This window comes from Scyliorhinus torazame, chromosome 1, assembly GCF_047496885.1.
Source record: "Scyliorhinus torazame isolate Kashiwa2021f chromosome 1, sScyTor2.1, whole genome shotgun sequence".
Classification (NCBI taxonomy): domain Eukaryota; kingdom Metazoa; phylum Chordata; class Chondrichthyes; order Carcharhiniformes; family Scyliorhinidae; genus Scyliorhinus; species Scyliorhinus torazame.
The window spans coordinates 189970170-189988877 of record NC_092707.1 but is presented as its reverse complement, the minus strand read 5'-3'; the positions used below and the strand labels follow the sequence as shown (position 1 = coordinate 189988877).

The following is an 18708-nucleotide window of genomic DNA, read 5'->3' as shown; positions in this document are numbered from 1 at the left end:
CCACAAACTGCGATGTGAAAATGAGCAGATAATCTGTTCTAGTGATGCAGAATCAGGGATAAATAAGGGCCGGGACACCAGGGATAACTTCCCTGCACTTCTTTGAAATAGTGCCTTGGGTTAACATCTCATTTGAAAGGTGCCACTTGTGACAGTGCAGCACTCCCTCTGTACTGCGCTGGAGAGTCAGCTTTGTTTTTTGTGCAGGGCAATCCTCTGTTAAATGAATGCACTAAAAAATGCCATGCAAATTTATTCAATGTTATTAGAGCAATATTGCAGACAGTAATTACTGTACATATTTGACCATTGTAGTCTGGGCCAAAAATATATATATTAGATGAATAAAGTACTTGGTTAGAGTTGATCTGTCATATATAGTGAGCTGTCCAAAATCGCTTTAAGTACTAGAATGAGCCTTACTCAAAGTGTAGGCTGCTCTTCATGAACACCCTTTGTTACTAAATCAAAGTATTGGTGATCTATTCAAAGCAGCAGCTAGGACTGATCTGTCTTTTATTCAGGTGATTTTTTTATGAAGGTAACTGGAATTCATGAAACAACTACATTTTTCTTGCTTTTTGAAATACATTGCCATGTTCAAACAAATTTACGATGGTATTTGCATGTGACAATATTACAAAAGAGTGGTGCTTATTTTTTTCTGAGTCTTTTCATCGACAAACAAGAAAATCTATTTGTGAAACTGCAATAAGTTAAGGTGTAAAATATGTTCAACTGCCGTTACCTGTGACATGAGATAATCATGGTTGTGCGCTTCGGTCTTGAGGAATGACTTGTCTATGCTATTAATGAGATATTCTTAAAATATTGATCAAAACTGGGCAATAATGAATGGCATTTGTATCCTTGATGCAGGATATGCTGTGAGCGTTTTGATGCAGTTCCTTTCCTTCAAAAAAAAAAATGAATCACTGAGTTACTTGGTTCTAATATAAATCTTTGCAGGAGACAAGACAGCTTTACACTTTAGAGTTGCTTAGAAAACTTAGAAATGGTTTAATAGTAAGTTGATGAGCCTCAGGCAGATCTGATGCATGATTTGGAACAGCTATGGAAATCCCAATAAAGACAGCATGCATACTAATCCAGTCCAGGGTTTCCCTTTGACCACCTGATTGGCATGAAAGTGTAAAGAGGTGTGACCAAATGTGTTCAGCCTGTGTATGCTAGGACTGAGAGCTGGATGTTTATTCAAAGCGAGATGCTGTGAGCTGTGAGCTATAATCAGTGTTTTGAGAGCGAGGAGTCTGAATCAAAAACTGGATCTCCTGCGGCGCAGAATGATCTAAATTGTTATTAAGAATCTTCATTGTTTGTGATGCAGTAGAGACAGCAGGTCCTGTTGGAGGGAATTCCATCTATAGTTCTCAGATGCTACACATCCCCAGTGGCTTGTTTGCCCCATTCATACCTCTGGAGTACTAAGTACCGGTGCCTCTGTGTACTGTTCGAACAGCTGAGCAAAATTAAGTCATACATTTTATTTCAGCCATGATGCCATGGTTGCTGTCAACTGAGACCATTTCAAAGCTAATGTAACTTTTACAGACTGAGAAACATCAAGAGCACCCACAATTATAAAAATTGTTGCCATTGAAGTTTGGAGACTGAAACGAAGTTAACTCCTCGGTGGTTTGTGTGTTACTTAAGCAAGAAAGAAACAAAAGAATCTTTCTTCGACACCTGTTGAAGGTACAGCAGGAGGCCTTCCATATTCAGGTAAGACACTTTCTTATCACAGCTGAAGGATTATGTTTTGTATTGAGACTGTAGTGCCTTATTTTCTGGCATTGCTAATTAAAACAGAAATGCCCCTTCTGCTGAGCCTCAGAGATCCTCAGTTTGACTCTCATGATGTGGCAGCAGGAAATCACATTCAAAAATGTGTAAGTTGCATTAAAGTTTGTGTGTTTGAGAACAGGAGTTGAGGAGATTAATTTTAACGTGCGGTTGTAGTTCCCAAATTCACGGGGATGGAGCCTCTCTGAGCTCTAACGTAATAAAGTTGAATACTGTAGAACACAGCACAGTAATAATTAAAGATAGGAGAGTGAATAAGGAAAACCTGCAGAAAATCAGTAAAGCAAGATGAACTGGATGTGTCAGTGGAGCTGCAGATATTGGTTTTAAAATGTTGCTATTCAAGACAGTCATTTCCTTAAAGTAGCTCAGGGAAGTCTTTTCTTCTCCCCTCAAATTTGAGGCTAAGATTTTTGAGATCTGTTTTACTCCTACACCACATGCATGGTTTAACACAATATTGCTCCGCTGTCTCCACAAATATTACATTGAAACCTGCTGCTGGAAGAAGCACAGATGTTTTCCCTTTTCAGCTACTTCTACCCACGCTCCCCCCTCCTCCCATGTTCCACAGCGCACCCCGCCCATGCTCCACCCCCCCCCCCCCCCTCTCGCCGCCCTCCATGCTCCACATCCCCAATGGGGGAACGTGGTGAGACTTGCTTTAACACCATTCCATGCTGGCGTGGCTGAGACTGGGAACTCAACGTATGGAAGATGTACAAAGCCACAGACCCCCACATTGTGCAAAGCCGCCAAGTGGATCAACTGTAACCATGGATTATTTTTAAAACAATATCTAATTCAAAAGGGAGAACTTTAAGTTAACCCACACATCGGGAAACTGCGAGGATCACATGCAGCACTTGTTTTGTACCCCCGTCTGATTTTGTTCTCTGTTCAAGCCAAGAAAGAGTAATAGTGTGTGGGGTGTAAAACTGTCATTCCACCCTGTCCTGTCGGCTTCCTGCAGTCAGCAAGCAAGGTTAAAATAATGCTCATAGTCTTATTAGGATCAAATACAGAGCTGTCATTTTAAGCTGTTTAATTTGATATAATGTATTTGATGTAATGTTCACTTCAGGCATAATTGACAAACTTGACTGAAAGAGTTAATTTTCCATTTACATTCTGTCTTACACTCTTTCGCTGCATTTAACGTTCATTACTTCTTCAGAGAAACTATTTATTGAATTAACATCTGACAATTCCAAAAAACATAAACTGAGTGACTTTTGTCAATTCGATTCACGCTCCAAAACCTTTCCCAGATTTCTTAATTTACTATTGTCCTGCACAGGGCTGAAGGAATAAGCCAGTTGTAACTAGCTCTGCTACTTTATGACAGCATTCATATGCTGAATGTTTTCCACTTTTAATTGAAACAGGAGCCTCCTTATGGTTTGTTTTCTCTTCATAATTCTGAAGATTTTATCTAAATTCAGGATTATCTAAATTCAGGATTATCATGAAATAAATGGTCAACTTTTGCTATTTTGTCAAAGGAGTTAATTCGGTGACTGACTACATATGTTAAAAGAAAATACTTCTCATAAACTAAAGATGACTGTCTCCAATTGAGTAAAGATATTGTGCTGGATCACTGTCGTCCAAGGACATAGCAAGACAAAGTGTGCATCACTGCTTTTTCAGGTGGAAGTTGATGTATTCTGCTATGCATTTTCCATGCATGTCCTCTGCCCAAGGCAGACAGACACACGGGCATGTCACATTCATATGCTAAACAAAACAAGCACAGAATTGACGAACTAATTGGTCGAGTTCTCCATTGTAGAGTTGTATGATTATATGGTACAATCTGTTGTTGGGACTTTAGACTTTTCTCCTCTAAACCCCAGTCCCCTGTGTAGAAAAAAAGTGTTAAAAATTGTGAAACAGTGCAAATGTTCCAACAATCCAAGAGCCCTCAAGAGTTTGCTTTGAGAGTCACTTTTGTACAATTCAACCGTAACACTTTAAATATTGTATTTCCAACTCATGTCACTCGAGTCCCGACTAAGTTAACCTGATTTGGGAAGGAGTGGATGGTGGATTGCTAGGCAAACAATTTGGGGCAGATGTTTGTCTTCACTACTTAGGCAATAACCTGATGGATTGGTTATCTTCCATTGAAAATTCGGAGTGTTCTATTAAGGGCAGGAAATCTGCTCCGAGAGATTATGATACTGTCCAATCGGTGAAGAATAAAAATCTACCCGACTGACAGGTGCTTTTAAAGTTAATTGGGAATGGCAGATTAAGACAATTTCCAGTGACGTGCATGGGTTGATGCACATTATAACATGGGGATTAAAATGTGACTGCGATTTTTCCACTGCTGATTAATTTGGAGTAATTTTTCCGGAAGATTTATGCCGAGTACGTCAAGCAGAACACCTCCACAGCTTGTGCATACAGCAGGCCATTCAATAGATTTGATGCACTTCTTCCTTCATCTGCACCCTGAGGTCACCATTTCATTCTGAATATCAGTTGCATTTTATAGCCATGGCTTTAATATTTCAGTGTATACATTTTTCCTGGCTTTAAATAAACTCAGAAAATTGATGCAAGGAGTGTTAGTGATATATTTATCTTTAATGAGTTTTCATAAATAAACTATCTAAAAGCAAAGATTTTAACCAGAAATAATAACTCCATCTATTGGTTAATGGTAAGGTATGTAATACTCCCTCAAAATAATAGATCCATTTTTCCTGTTCCTAATATTAGTTGCTGTAAGTATTTTAAAATAAATGATTCATCATTGCAGGTTGCAGGAGCAGTACATGATCATATTAGTATCTTATATAAAACCCATAGTTTACCTTCAAGTCGCAAGATTTGTGAGGTTCAGTCCCGGCTTGGCATACATTCGAGCTCGTCCATCCGCACTGAGTGAGAATTGGCAGTACTTGGCATGGCTGCTAGGTGGAGCACTGCGAAGCAGCAGAGCAGTCCATCTCTGTGAAGGGTAGTGGGTTGATTGGGGAGGGATGGGTTAGAGGTAAAGCTTAACAAAAACAGTTTCATCGTATGCCCTCCCCCTGCTTTGCCTGGAACACACCTCCTATTAGTTGATCAGATAGCAGTATTAATGGGTGGCTGCAGCTAAGATTGTATGCATCCTCGTCGGAGGTTGGAGAGTCGTGATTGGAGGCATAGCGGTGAGAAACATAAATATGTTTGTATTTAATGCAAGATTGGAGGGTAAGGAAGAAAACATCGGACTCTAAAAATCTGTAATGTCTCGCATGTATTAAATTGCAAAATGAAAATTCAGATTGAATCATATCTTCAGTCCCTATCGCATCTCCATTCAAATTTCTATTAAACCATATATATCATAAAGTGTTATCCCTTATAAGTATTTGAAAAAATATGTTTGTAGGCGAGTGTTTCTTTGCCGTAATATAGCATGGAAACTGAATGATAGTGCTAAATTATTTTTGTTTCCTATCCTGGGTTCCGGTACCATCTGGACTTCTCCAATTTGTAGCATGCCCACCAGCATCCTACACACACTTCTGTTCTGATATTTTCTTCTTCTGATTTTATAATGAAGAAAACCTGATTTCAAATCGCCTGGCACGGCAAAACTGAATATAAACGCAGAATTTGTTCGCGACTTTATGCCTAGTTTCCAAAAGATTCAGTGTGTGGTGGTGGGGGGGCGGGGGGCGTTGATGGGAGTGGGTTATGAGTGGGGGGGAGACTGGTGGAAATAGAGAAGGTGGTCTTCAGAAATGGACAAATGGACCGATAAAATGCAAGTAGGTTGATTTCTGGCAGTCACTTTTGACTCATTTTCCTGGCTGCTTTCTTGCCCTCATGGTTTTAATCTGTAGTATTCAATGCCTGATAGCTAGTTTAGCCACAGTAAGGGTGGCATTTCTTTTTTTTGTTGAGGCTGGCTACTTAATGCTTTATCAGTGAACTCCCAATCTTAACTGCAGTTCAAGGAAGATGGGTAATGAGTATTTATTTTGATACAAACACAGCTGGTTACAAAAGGCATGGGTTAGTGGTGTCTGAAACTCTTTGATTGCAGTACGATTACGGAGCATCATCAAGTGTGGAATTGTTGAAAATCACACGTTCTGATTCAGCAAATTCCTGCATGTGACAAAACTGTATTACAGTAGTTCTGCTGACTTCATACTTGCATTTTACTTGGAAGTGTCAAGAGTGTCTGTGAAGCACTGTTGCTCTTCAAAATGTTATCTTTCATCTCTTATTAATTCCAGCCACTTAATCAAAACTCACTTCTTTAGGTAAGAAGAGAAAATCTCAAGCCATTGCATTTCTTTTCCGGCAATTTTTTAAAGTTAAAACTTTTTAAAATACTGCAAATATTTTAATTGCCATTTCTGTGCTTCCACGTTCGCAGAATGCAGACTAATTATTTCCATATTTGTTCTTGCAGCTTATACAGTGGCTACCAGAGAACACATTCATGTAGCTTACATCTTTGAATGGATTTGACAGAACATTTCCCATCAAGTTACGATCTCCATGGAGTTATACCTGAAAACATGCTTTCTCTTGTCCCACTCATATGTGTATGTGGACAGAGCCTTGAGTGTTCAGACTTCCTTCTGTGAGTTGCTTTAGGAAACAGTATCAAAGATCATATATCGCTTTGGAATTGCCTTCATCAGCATCAGCCTTCATCTAGACAAGAGACAGAGCTGTGCAGTTATTACTATGCAGTTTGGGTTCTTTTTGGTGGTGATCATTTTAAACTCCATGGATTACACCGGCAGCCGTGTCTTGGAGGGAAGGAGGCAAAGACGAAGTGAGTATCAGAGGTTTCTGTTTGTTTCAGTTTAAATGAACTGATTTCAGCTTGGGAGGTGAACAAGAGAATGAACAATTACTTTTTTGAAATATTTGTGAAAGCAAAAAAAGCAGATTGTATTAAACCTGCAGTTTTTATTTTAATTGAGGACAAGATCCAGACACGTTAGAATCTAGGGAACCTGATGGAACAGGATTCTAAACTACTGTTTTTGTCTTCTGCAGCTGGTTTCAATAGAATCCAGATTAATAAAATAGAATGAAAAATCTCCTTACTGCCTGCTTTAAATAAAAGCTTACATATTTTAAAGAGCGAAGACAGGTTGATAAATTTGTGGAGAAAAACTTTTGCATGGGAACCTGGATTTTATAAATAGCGGTGTGACCAAGAGGGAATGCGAGAACTATACAAATGATTAGTTCGGCTTCAGCTAGAATAGTGTGTGTCCTGTTTTTGGAACCATGTCCTTGGAAAGAATGTCAAGGCCATGGAAAAGGTGCAGAAGGGATTTACTAAGATAACACCAGCAACTTGAGGCTTTAGTTATGAGAAGAAAATAGAGAAACTGGAACATTCTTTGTAAGAATGGAGAAGGTAAAGGGGAGATCTGATAGCGATTTAAAGTCAAGAGGATTTGAAGAGGCAAGTGGGGGCAGATTGGGGGATGCTCTACTGGTCAGTGATTCAGTAACTAAAGGCTATATGTTCAATATAAATCACCAAAGGAATAAAAGGCAAAGTGAGGAGATTTTTGAACATATCCCCTGAGTGTTTTTAGGGTGTTGAAATATGCTACCAGAAACGTCGGTGAAAGCACAATGTAGGACAGCAGGAAGGAAGGTGAATACACATTGCAAAACAATGATATGGCAATAGAGGAACTAAATGAATAATCGTTTCAAACGAACATTGGTCAAACGACCTGTGGTTTTATGATTCTTGCTCCATTGCTAGCTTTCTGACTGCTGCATGACAATCTTCTGTCACTGCTGTGTTTCAGAATACAATAAGGTAGAAATAACTGACAGTGATATTATCATACAAATGCTGAACCATCTCATACCAAACTTTTCTTCACTAATTTAATGGACTTTATTGGCAAATCAATTTGAAAATGCCAGACAGGGGAATACGGTATGAAAGTGTTAAGTTCTCATTGGAAAACATTGCCATCAATCATTCCTACCTTTCATATGCAAACAGATTTCACCCATTTTCATTTAGTTTCCAAATGGCATGAATTCAGACACAAAGGATACTTCTGTTTTTCTCATTTAGAGATTACTGAACGATGGTGGGCATCGAAAGGTGCATTCGGGAGCTTTATTTGTAGATTGAGGTAAAGGTTCATTAACTGGAACAGGATATAATCTGTAAAAGGGGAGAGAGAAAGTGAATGTGCTTACAGCACATAAGGAGGCTATTGGGCCGTAAAGTGCTTGCCATCTCTCTGCACATGCAACTCAAGTCTCCAGCTCTTTGCCCACACCGTGCAAACATCTTCTCTTCAGGTGCTTAAGCAATTCTCTTTTGAAAGCCATGATTGAATCTACCCCCAAAAAACTCTCAGGCAGTGCATTCAAGAACCTAACCCCTCACTGTGCAAGAAATATTTCCCCCTCATACAGCCTTTGGTTCTTTCGCAAGTCACCTTAAATCTGGGTCTTCTGATTCTTAACCCTTCCATCAATGGGAACAATTTCTCCCTGCCTACTCCGTCTAGAACCCTCATGATTTAAAACGCCTCAGTCAAATCTCCTCTCTTCTCTAAGGAGAACACCCCAGTTACTCCAATCACTCCATGTAACTGAAGTCCCTCATCCCTGGAACCATTCTTGCAAATGATTTATGAGCTATACCAAACCTCTGAGTAGATAAGACTGTCACTGAAGTGAAGAGTGTTTTGTCACTCAGCACTGATGGGAACAAAGCTTTTAAAATTACTTCATTTTATCACGTTTTTCACTTAAATTAAAATAATTAAACTCAAAGATGCCTGAGCACTTATATCACTTTGGTAATACCCAATGCGGGAAGTTGAGAAAACAGGCTGCGGAAATATGTCAAATGAGTTAGTTCTGTTAACGAGATAGGAATTTATGAGGAATGAAGTAGAATAGAGCACTTTTAATACCAGCCATATCTCATTCCTCAAGTTCAATTATTTTAGATGTTTGATTTTATATCATCAAGCAATACGAAGGGAAGGTTAAGAGAATTGTTTCATGGTAAGGGGTATTAGAATATGGTGCAAATGCATACCACGAACGGCTATGTGAAGCACAGTTAGTCACAACATTTAAAAAGGAGTTAGATAAACAGTTGAAGAAAAGAAACAAATAACAAATGGTATGAAGCGAGTGTCGATAGCTGTGATTTGGAGCTCTGACAGACAGAACTGACTCAATGATCACTTTCTGTGTTGATTTTTATTGTAACTTAATAAAATGTGAATAGATTGATATGGGCTTAACAAGTTAGGTGGTGTGATTTTGAAACCTATTTCTATGGTGATGTCAGCTGTGTTGGCCCACAGAGTGTTAGCCTTTGGTCTACTTTTATTATTAACACCCCCCCACCCAACCTTCATTCTGTAGTCTGCCTGGGACTTAATTTGATTCCATTTGTAGTTGTTCTCTGCTGACTAATACTTTGAATGTCAGGTTCCGTTTTCATGTACTTTCTTGTCCATTCTTAATTCCTTTGCACTCATTTGCGGTTATGTCATTCTTGATGCAGTTTTACGTTGTATCTAAGGTTCTGAGAAACAATGTCCAAGAAGGGAATTTCGACCTTTAAATGCCATTTTCATTATATTTAGGTGCATTCACTGGCAAAAAAGAGGCGCTTGCCCATGACTCTGTCCTTTCTGGTCAGGTCCCAGGAAAGGTTGGGTGCCTGGTGTTTCTAAAGTCGCAAGGTTTGCCTGCTTCATGTTACATTGTGTCACTACTTGCAGGAGGAGTGTGCTCCTCTCATTGATGACACATCGTTCGTGTAAAAGTGTTTATGGTTTCACACTCCCATCGGTGTGACTCTGTGCTCTTCTGATGCAGCTCCAACTTTGCCAAAATTCTTCAGATGCCATTGATAAGCAGCACCCTATGGCACCTCCCTGATGAAAGAAAGTAAGAAAAAAAAGGGGGAAAAAAAGAGAGAGAGAAGAAGCTCAACTGTCTTTGAATCTGTGAATAAATTTGGCCAGTCAGGATTATTAGCTGCAGTAAACATAGGGTCTGGGTGAGTGCATAGAAATCATAAAAAAAGGTCCCATACAAAGCTGCCCTTAATACATTGACTTGTTGAATGCATTAAACCTGTCAGTTTCACTCATGCAGCACATTAGTGTAATGGTTCTTCTGTCAAGCTAGCACAAGGTACAAAAAGTACGTAAGTGATTTTCCACATTATTTGAGTCAATGCAGCTGCATTGCACAACTAAGGTTTTTTTACTCCACTATGCAGCATTGTTGATTGCTCTGATGCAAATTTCAAAATTTGAGGCAGCATATCGTCTGTTTGGAATTGTATATTTGCACCGTGTTATCTGTTATTCCAAAAATCGTTGCAGCAGTCAGTCAATATCATTTTGACAATGTTTTCCGGGCAGTAAAGATGGTATTTGATTATAGAGTACCAATATATAACCTTTCTGGAAATGATGTGGCAAATTATATTTTGAATGTAAGATCCAGGAGGGCAGCAGGTTTCAAGCACTTGATTCGAAGAAGTGTTTTGCCAAATAATTTTTCATGCAGATCGTGCTGCTTGAAGGTCAGTGTACTTTGAATGCCCCCTTCGTTTCTATCTCCGTCCTTTCTTCCAATGCATGTTGTAATTGTTAGTCCTTCTGTAAAGTTTCTCAAACTAATTTACTGTGATAGGTTTTTTACTGAATCTGCATTATGAAACAACTGGTGCTTTTAGCTTCAATTTAGATTGAGTGCTTGTAATTAATCAGTAGCAAATTCCCTCCGAGTGATGCTTAAGTTCGGGAACTGCATTTGGTATTTTCTTCACTAAATACAATTCCTTGGAGATAATTGTTTGTATTTGTACAAATTGGGGGTAGAAATTAGTTGAACCCTGTTTTCGGGGTTATAAAGACGCAAGAGTGCTCATAGTATAAGTAACTAGAGTGCATGAGCCAAGGCTAAAAATGTTTATCCTCAGGATTCATTTACTTAATGAGAATGAACAAGCTGGTTTCTTTTCTCTTGAAGGCTGAGGAGTGACATAATAGACGCCTTTAAAATTATGTATGGTTTTGATGGAGAATTCAAAAGAGGGCTGGGTTGTCAATCAAGGGTCAGGAAGCAGACATGGGTGCGAGTTCCCGGTCCCGACCTTACTATAGACACAGCCATTGGAATCTTCAAAGCTGCAGGGAATTAAAAGCTGAGGAGCAGGTTCACCATAAAATGAGGGATGGCTGGCCGGTTCGCAATGCTGGAGGGACAGTGGAGACTGTGATTGGCAGCCCCACTGGTCGTAGGGAGCTGCCAAAATGGAGAGCGAGAGAAAGCAAGGGAGAAAGCCAGGTAAGTTTGTTTTATTCTTTAGAAAGCCACAGCCACAGCTATCGGGTCATGATCTTAGAGGGACACTGTAGAAAGGCCATTGCATCCAGTCCCTCGTGCGATTCATCATCCCATCTCGCCCTGGCTCACTCCTTACCCTCAGCCCACCATGTTGGCTCGCATTGCTAACTTGGAATGGGGCCTGAATAGGTCCCGTAAATCTCAATAATTGGCCTGAGTTGGAGGTGGAGGGCAACCAATCAAACTCTGTGCTGCCCTCATTGAAAATGATTCAGGGTCTCAATCATGGTGGCAAACCAGCATGGGCACCGGTGATGCCAATTTACACATCTGCGAGCGCAGCACGGTGGCATAGTGGTTAGCACTGCTGCCTCCGGCGCTGAGGACCTGAGTTCAAATCCCGGCCCTGGATCACTGTCCGTGTGGAGTTTTTACATTCTCCCCGTGTCTGCGTGAGTTTCACCCCCACAACCCAAAGATGTGCAGGTTAGGTGGATTGACCACGCTACATTGCCCCTTAATTGGAAAAAAATAATTGGGCACTCTAAATATATTTTAAAAATAAAAACATTTGCACATCTGCCCACCTCTGACACAGATCTCGCACTAATTAAAAGATTTCAGCTGGAGAATGTGTTTCCACAGATGGGGAAGAGTAAAATGAGAGATCATCATTATAAAATGGACAACAATGAAATCAAATAAGGAATTCAGACGAGACTCCTTTATCCGGAGAATGGTGAGAATGTGGAACTTGCAACCACAGAGAGGAATTGAGCGAATACTATAAACCTGTGGGAAGCTTGATAAGTGTGAGAGTTGGGCAGATGAGGGGTTTTGAGAGGCTGGATTAGCACAGTGGGCTAAACAGCTGGCTTGTAATGCAGAACAAGGCCAGCAGCACGGGTTCAATTCCTGTACCGGCCTCCCCGACCAGGCGCCGGAATGTGGCGACTAGGGGCTTTTCACAGTAACTTCATTGAAGCGTACTTGTGACAATAAGCGATTATTATGAGAAAGAAAGAAATAGCAAATCACACTGATAAGAGTTAGATGAAGAATCATGGGAGGAAGCTTGGATGCAGGTAAACACTGAATTGGCTAGTTAGGCTGAATAGCCTGTTTTGGTGATGTAAATTCCATGTAACTTGGGTGAGCTGCCTGTCACACCTCTACAAGCAGCTCACCTATTTTACAAAGCTGAACGCTGGGTCACATTACAACCTATACATTGGCTACCAGAACATATTGGTCAGACTTCTCCGGCTGCCGAGATTCTCATTTCCCACTGGCAGTGCAGCCCCGCCTGCGGATTTCCTGGCAGCGTGGGGCTGGCTTCAGAGGGAAACCCCATTGACAAGTGGTGGGAAGAGAGAATCCTGCCGCCAGAGAATGGTGCGCCGCTGAGGAACACTGGCTGGAGGACCGGTGAATAGTTGTACATTCCTGTGAAATTGAGGTGCAGGATTTGGGCCAGTAAGTGAACTTGTTTAAACACACTAGATGAATGAAACATGCAGGGCAGGACTCTCTGATCCTGAGGCTAAGTGTTGATGCCGTCGTAAACGCCGTCGTGTTTTACGACGGCGTCAACAGGCCCCCAGGAGCAGCGATTCTGAGCCCTATAGGAGGCCAGCACGGCACTGGCGTGACCCACGCCGCTCCAGCTGCCGATACCGGCGTCAAATGGGCACCGCGGGTCTGCGCCTGCGCGCTGCGACCGGCACGAATGCGCGCATGTGCACTGCGACCAGCGCGTTTGCGCGCATGCGCAGTGGCTTCCTTTTCCACGCCGGCCCCGATGCAACATGGCGTAGGGCGACAGGGGCCAGCACAGAGCAAAAGAGGCCCCCAGCCCGAGAGGCCGGACTGCTGATTGGTCGGCCCCAATCGTGGGCCAGGCCTCAGCGGAGGCCTCCCCCGGGGTCGGAGCCCCCTCCCCCCACTAGGCCGCACCCGAAAGGATGCACGCCGAGGTCCTGCCGGGTAAGACCACACATGGACGGCGCCAGCGGAACTCGGATTTTGTTTGCAGTCACTCGGCCCATCCTGGGCGGAGGATCGGCGGACCTGCGTCGGGACGGCGTCGCGCGATTTGCACCCGGCCCGGTGATTCTCCGACCCGGCGTGGGCTGAGAGAATCCCGCCCACTGTATAATGCAGCAACATATATATTTACCATCCCCCTTGATACATCTAAAGATGCCACCTCTGCATTTTCTCTGAACGTAAACATTAAAATGTGGACTCACTTCCCACCCAGTAGAATGGATTACAATTTCAGATTTAACTCAGCTATCCTCATGGCTGACCCTGGAACTTTCAAAACACATTTGTGCAGCTGTTAGCTGGAAGATTGACACAGTGTCTGAAACTGGCTGGAGACTGCCTTGTCATCTATGGCTCACGAGGTAGCACTCTGAGTCATCAGGGTTCATGTCCCACTCCTGAAAGTTTAAATGTAAGGTTGTAGGTTCACAATCCAGTCGGTTACTGGGGGGGAGGGGGGGAGGAGGGGAGGAGGGGGGAGGAGGGGGGGAGGAGGGGAGGAGGGGGGAGGAGGGGGGAGGGGGGGAGGGGGAGGAGGGGAGGGGAGGGGGAGCGGGGGGAGATGGTCAGCAAAACTCCATGGCAGTATTTCAAAAAAGGGCAGGTGAGTTATTCCTGATGTCCTGGCAAGTATTGATCCTCCCCAATCAACATCAGGAAATTAGATTATTTGGTATTATCACTTGCTATTTGTGGAAGTCTACTGCGTGCAAAACGTCTCCTTTTCCTACATTACAACGGTGACCAGACTTCAAATTGTATTGAATTAAGATCACACAGCTGTTGAGCCTTTTTCGCCATTCAATGTGATAATGGCTAATTATGGGCTTCAACTCTGCTTCCCATCCACTCCCCAAAATCCCTTGATTCACTGTGTCAGCCCTGTAAGAGGTGTGTCATATTTGTAACTTTAGACATGGACAGTGCTCAAATGGAACTGTCTTTAATTATTTAAAAATGGAATTGATAAACTATTAAGATGGCTACCAACGGAATTAGGTGGCATTTGGAGCTCCAAACCAGACGATCAAGCTTCTGAAAACTGGAAAACTCTGAATTGAATACTTGGTGGGTGTCTCCATCTTGAATGGTTATATTAGACAGCACTCGTTTGCGGAATTAATTATTGCCATTGTTTGAAGCCTACTCCAAAACACAAAGTTATTTAACTGCCTGGCTCTAACTCCAGGTTTACAACATGACAAAGGAAAGCAGAAAAGACCAAGGTATCTACAAGTTGCATGAAAAACCACTATCTATCTTCTGTGGTATATCAATGGTTGTTGACCATGTGACTGAAACTGGCAGTCTGATACTGAATTCATTTTATCCCAAAACTCAGAAGAGATGTAAGGGCAGTCTGCAGAATAATGTTGACAAGATAACATCTATAGAGCAAAGTTGTGCCACTTTGCCTAGTTAGGACCAGAAGGCTTAAGAGTGTTTTGTAAAATGTTTCCTAGGCTGACTCTTAAGCTCTGAGCTCATCTGTAAAGAAATTCAATCTCCTCAGAGAGCAGCGACGAGTGCCTGACTTCGTGATCTGCTGAACAGTCTTCTCTTCGAAGAAACCCTGCAGCAATCCTAATGTTGAACCCCAGTTATCTGGATTGATCGGCACTATAATTGAAGAGTGAGAAATATCTTCCTTCTTCACTGGACTCACAAAGACATGCATAATAATAACAATTTTTATTAGTGTCACAAGTAGGCATACATTAACACTGCAATGATGTTACTGTCAAAATCCTCTCGTCGTCACACTACGCCGCCTGTTCGGGTACACTGAGGGAGAATTCAAAATGTCTAATTCACCTGACAAGCATGTCTTCCGGGACTTGTAGGAGGAAACCGGAGTACCCGGATGGAACCCACAAAGGCACGGGGAGAACGTGCAGACTCCGCGCAGACTGTGATCCAAGCCGTGAATCGAACCCGGGACCTGGCGCTGTGAAGCAACAGTGCTAACCACCACTGTGCTACCATGCGGCCCAGTCACATGTGAACTATTAATTATGCTTTTGATTTATACTTGTTGAAGTGCACTTTTCTTCAATCATCTCTTTCTGGAATGTGTGGTCTGTGACTGACATCGAGCGGAATTTTCTTTAAAAAAATGACAAATTTTCATTTCCTGTGAGAAAATCATTGTGGTTCCCTGAGGTCCCGGCGGCATGATCGGGACCACAATTTCCAGGCACTCGGAAAATTCTTTTTTCTTTCCCCACATGAAAAACACTATGCCTGAGGCATGAAGCGTCTGATGTATCTGCCTTGGGGGTCAGTGAAGGGTGCTGCATTTAACTGGATTCACAGCACTTATTCTCATTCAAGCCAAGAGGATGGCAGCAAGGAAATAGCTCCTAGATTTATGGAGGGGGCCTTCAACCATTTGCTAAATACCGTGGAGGAGAGGCGGGCTATAATATATCTGTGGATTGGCAGGAGGCCCTCCACCAAAGTGACAAATCCAACTTGGTAGGCAGTGATAGCACTGGGCAGTGCCAGCAGCCTGACCAAGAGGACGGATGTGCAGTGCAGAAATAAGATGCATGACCTACTCCGATCAGCCAGGGTAAGTGCTTCCTGCCTCTTCCCTGCACTCCACCCTTCCATCACCCCCTGCAATGTCGCCTCAATCCACATTCCACCACCTCACAGGGCCCCAGCATTTTACCTCCCACCTGCTCAAATCCCCCCAGCACTCCTCATCACACACCCTCCCTGCTTAGGCACAGTGCCCACACATGCCAGGTGTCATTGGCCTTTGATCCACCAGAGTTCCAGTTCATATTACCCCCATTTGTGTTCCTGCAGGAGAAGCTTGCACATAACCACGGCGAGCGAGAGAAAACCAGCAATGGGACACCTGAGCTGAGGATCCTGACTCTGTAGGAGGAAAGAGCCATGGAACTCACAGACGAGGAGCAGGAGTGGGCCTGCGCTGAGAGCGAGGTGGGTCTGCGAGGGCAAAGTGTGAAACCACTGTACCTTCACCCAGTCTCAAGTGAGTTTTGTGCAGTCCAAACTCTTGACCAGCCCATGTACTAAAGCCGTGTCTCTTGCTTTGCAGGAACATCAACTGAAAAGCCTGGTCAGCCAACCTGCAGTGTCCCACCGCCCACCCTCAGCACTTCCTTGGAGGCTATCTCAGAGCAGAGCTTTGATGAAGCATCACAGCTATCACCCACACCATCCACCATTGCAGTGACACTCATGCCTGTAGGCGAACATAACAGACAGGCTTCTGGGTCACTATCTGGTGAGCAAGTCGCAACTTCTGATGCACATCAGGGATCGGACACTCAGGGAAATGCTGGATCCCTGGACTCAGTTGTGCCCCCACCAGATGCTGTGCGTCTGGACATGTTTACCCCTCAGCTCCAGGAGCTGTAAAGGCAGAGTCTGGAATTCCAGGAGGGAGTATCAGCGACATTCCTGCGACTGTAAGGCCGAATGGATGAGTCCTAAAGTCTTCTGTTGCTGGAGATGGTGCCAACAATGCATGGCATCGAGGCTTACACTGCAAGGGTGGCATCCACAGTGGAAAGCCTGGGGCAAGAAGTCGGATCCATGACAGAAGAACTCTGAAGCATGACATAGTCCCTGAGGACAATGGCTGAGGGCTTCAACTGAATGGTGCAGACAATGATGGGTCTCCTGGACTGACAGCGCCAGATAACATTGAGGCTTCTGGAGATCACTTCATCCACCCCTCCATTCCCTGAAGTAACCCAGGGGCCCACACCCACACCAAAAATAAGGGGGAACTGCTGGACCACAGTCTGAGGTCCTTCACCCTGAAGACCCTGGGAGTGACCAGCCAATCTGAATCCCCCCTTCCTGAGACTGCCATATCTCAGGGACAGCAGACGGAACAGGGTGTCATAGCAGCATCAGTGCCACCCGAAAATGGGCCGGGTGCCCTCCAGAGGCCGCCTCCACCTCTGATGTGCATCCTGGGAACACAGGAGGGTTTTGAAGTGTAAAGAATTGTAGGAACACAGCGTCGGCATGGGTGAAATCAGGCACAGATGATTAGGGATCATTGGTCACTTGTAACTCATATGTCACTGAATTGAATATTATTCTTCACCACCGTAACATCTTACATTCTTTAACCCTCCTCTTAATGACGTAGTTCTTCTCCCCATTTGGGTACAGTTCTTATCACTGGCCCTTAATGTCAGGCAGTAAATTAGGCCCACTCAGTGCAAATGTTTCATTTGCAATGATAGGACACAGGCATGATTCAGTAAACTCTACAACCTCACCTTAAGTCTCCTCTAGAGCTAAGGGACAAAGGAATGTAGGGCCGAACCTCACTGAGCCATGAGCCAGGGAGTTAGAGTGCTGGCAATACACAGATATGAGTCAGACATAAGGGGAGGAATTCTCCGACCCCCTCCGCCGGGTCGGAGAATCGTCGCAGCACCGCGCAAATCACGTCACGCTGACCCGACGCTGGGACGCAATTCTCAGCAATGCGGAGAACCGCCGCCATTGCCGCCGGCATGGTCGACGTGGCACCGGTCTGGGTGTGCGCCGATTCTCCGGCCCGGGCCGGTACGGGCCAACGCGCCGATTCTCCGGCCCGGATGGGCCGAGCGGCCATCAACAAAAAGCCGAGTCCCGCCGGCGGCGTTCTAACATTATCTGGGCCGGCGGGATGTCGGCGTTGAAAGGTCCGGGTGCGCCCTGTGGGAGGGGAGGGGGGTTCTGACCCCGGAGGGGGTGGGGGGCGTAGTGGCCTGGCCTGCGATCGGGGCCCACTAATCGGCGGGCCGGCCTCTCTGTTCCCCGGCCTCCTTTCGTCCGCGCCGGCTCCTGCAGCCCTGCGCCATTTGGCGTCAGGGCCGCCACGGAAAAGAAGGCTACTGCGCATGCGCTAGTTGGCGCCGGCCCAACTGCGCATGTGCTAGCCCCCTGTGAACCGCAGAATGGGTCCTGGAACGGGCGGCGGAGTAAAACACTCCCGTTTTTACTCTGGCGTCGGCACTTTGCCGCCCGTTGGGAGAATTCCGCCCAAGAAATAGGGAGGAGCATTTCAGCCAATTCCTCACTGTGAGTCATCATCATCCTCCTGCAGTGACTGAACATCCGGAATTGAAGGTCTTCCCAGTCCCTGCATCCTGATGAGTGAGATCTCTGCAGATTGGCAGCATGGCAGCACAGTGGGTAACACAGTTGCTTCACAGTTCCAGGGTCCCAGGTTCGATTCCCAGCTTGGATCACTGTTTGTGCGGAGTCGGCATGTTCTCTCCGTGTCTGCGTGGGTTTCCTCTGGATGCTCCGGTTTCCTCCCACAAGTCCCCGGGTGCGACCACACATTGCTCGTGGAGTCTGTGCTCCTCCAGTGCTGATGTCTGGCCCCAGGTCGATGTCCTCGCCCAGTCAGAGCTGTGTTTGCCTTCCTGTCCAGTTCTCCTCTCCCTTATTCTCTGTATCACTGGGGGTTCTGAAAGGAGGTTTATATACTTGCACATCCCTAAT

The 18708-nt window shown here is 44.3% G+C and overlaps 1 protein-coding gene across 6 annotated transcripts in view; it reads left to right on the top strand.

The window, feature by feature from the left end:
- The first annotated feature begins 1237 nt into the window (after nt 1–1237).
- Nucleotides 1238–18708, top strand: part of rspo1 (R-spondin 1) — a 295449-nt gene continuing 277978 nt past the window's right edge. The window contains exons 1-2 of one of the 6 annotated variants that reach the window (XM_072501646.1): nt 1238–1743; nt 6251–6622. In XM_072501646.1, the coding sequence (XP_072357747.1) occupies nt 6532–6622 (91 nt within the window). In that variant the 5' untranslated portion in view covers nt 1238–1743; nt 6251–6531. Of the gene's footprint in view, nt 1744–2659; nt 2810–4182; nt 4204–4901; nt 5035–6007; nt 6099–6250; nt 6623–18708 lie in introns of those variants that run through there. The other 5 variants (XM_072501661.1, XM_072501670.1, XM_072501656.1 and 2 more) reach the window with 5 other exon arrangements.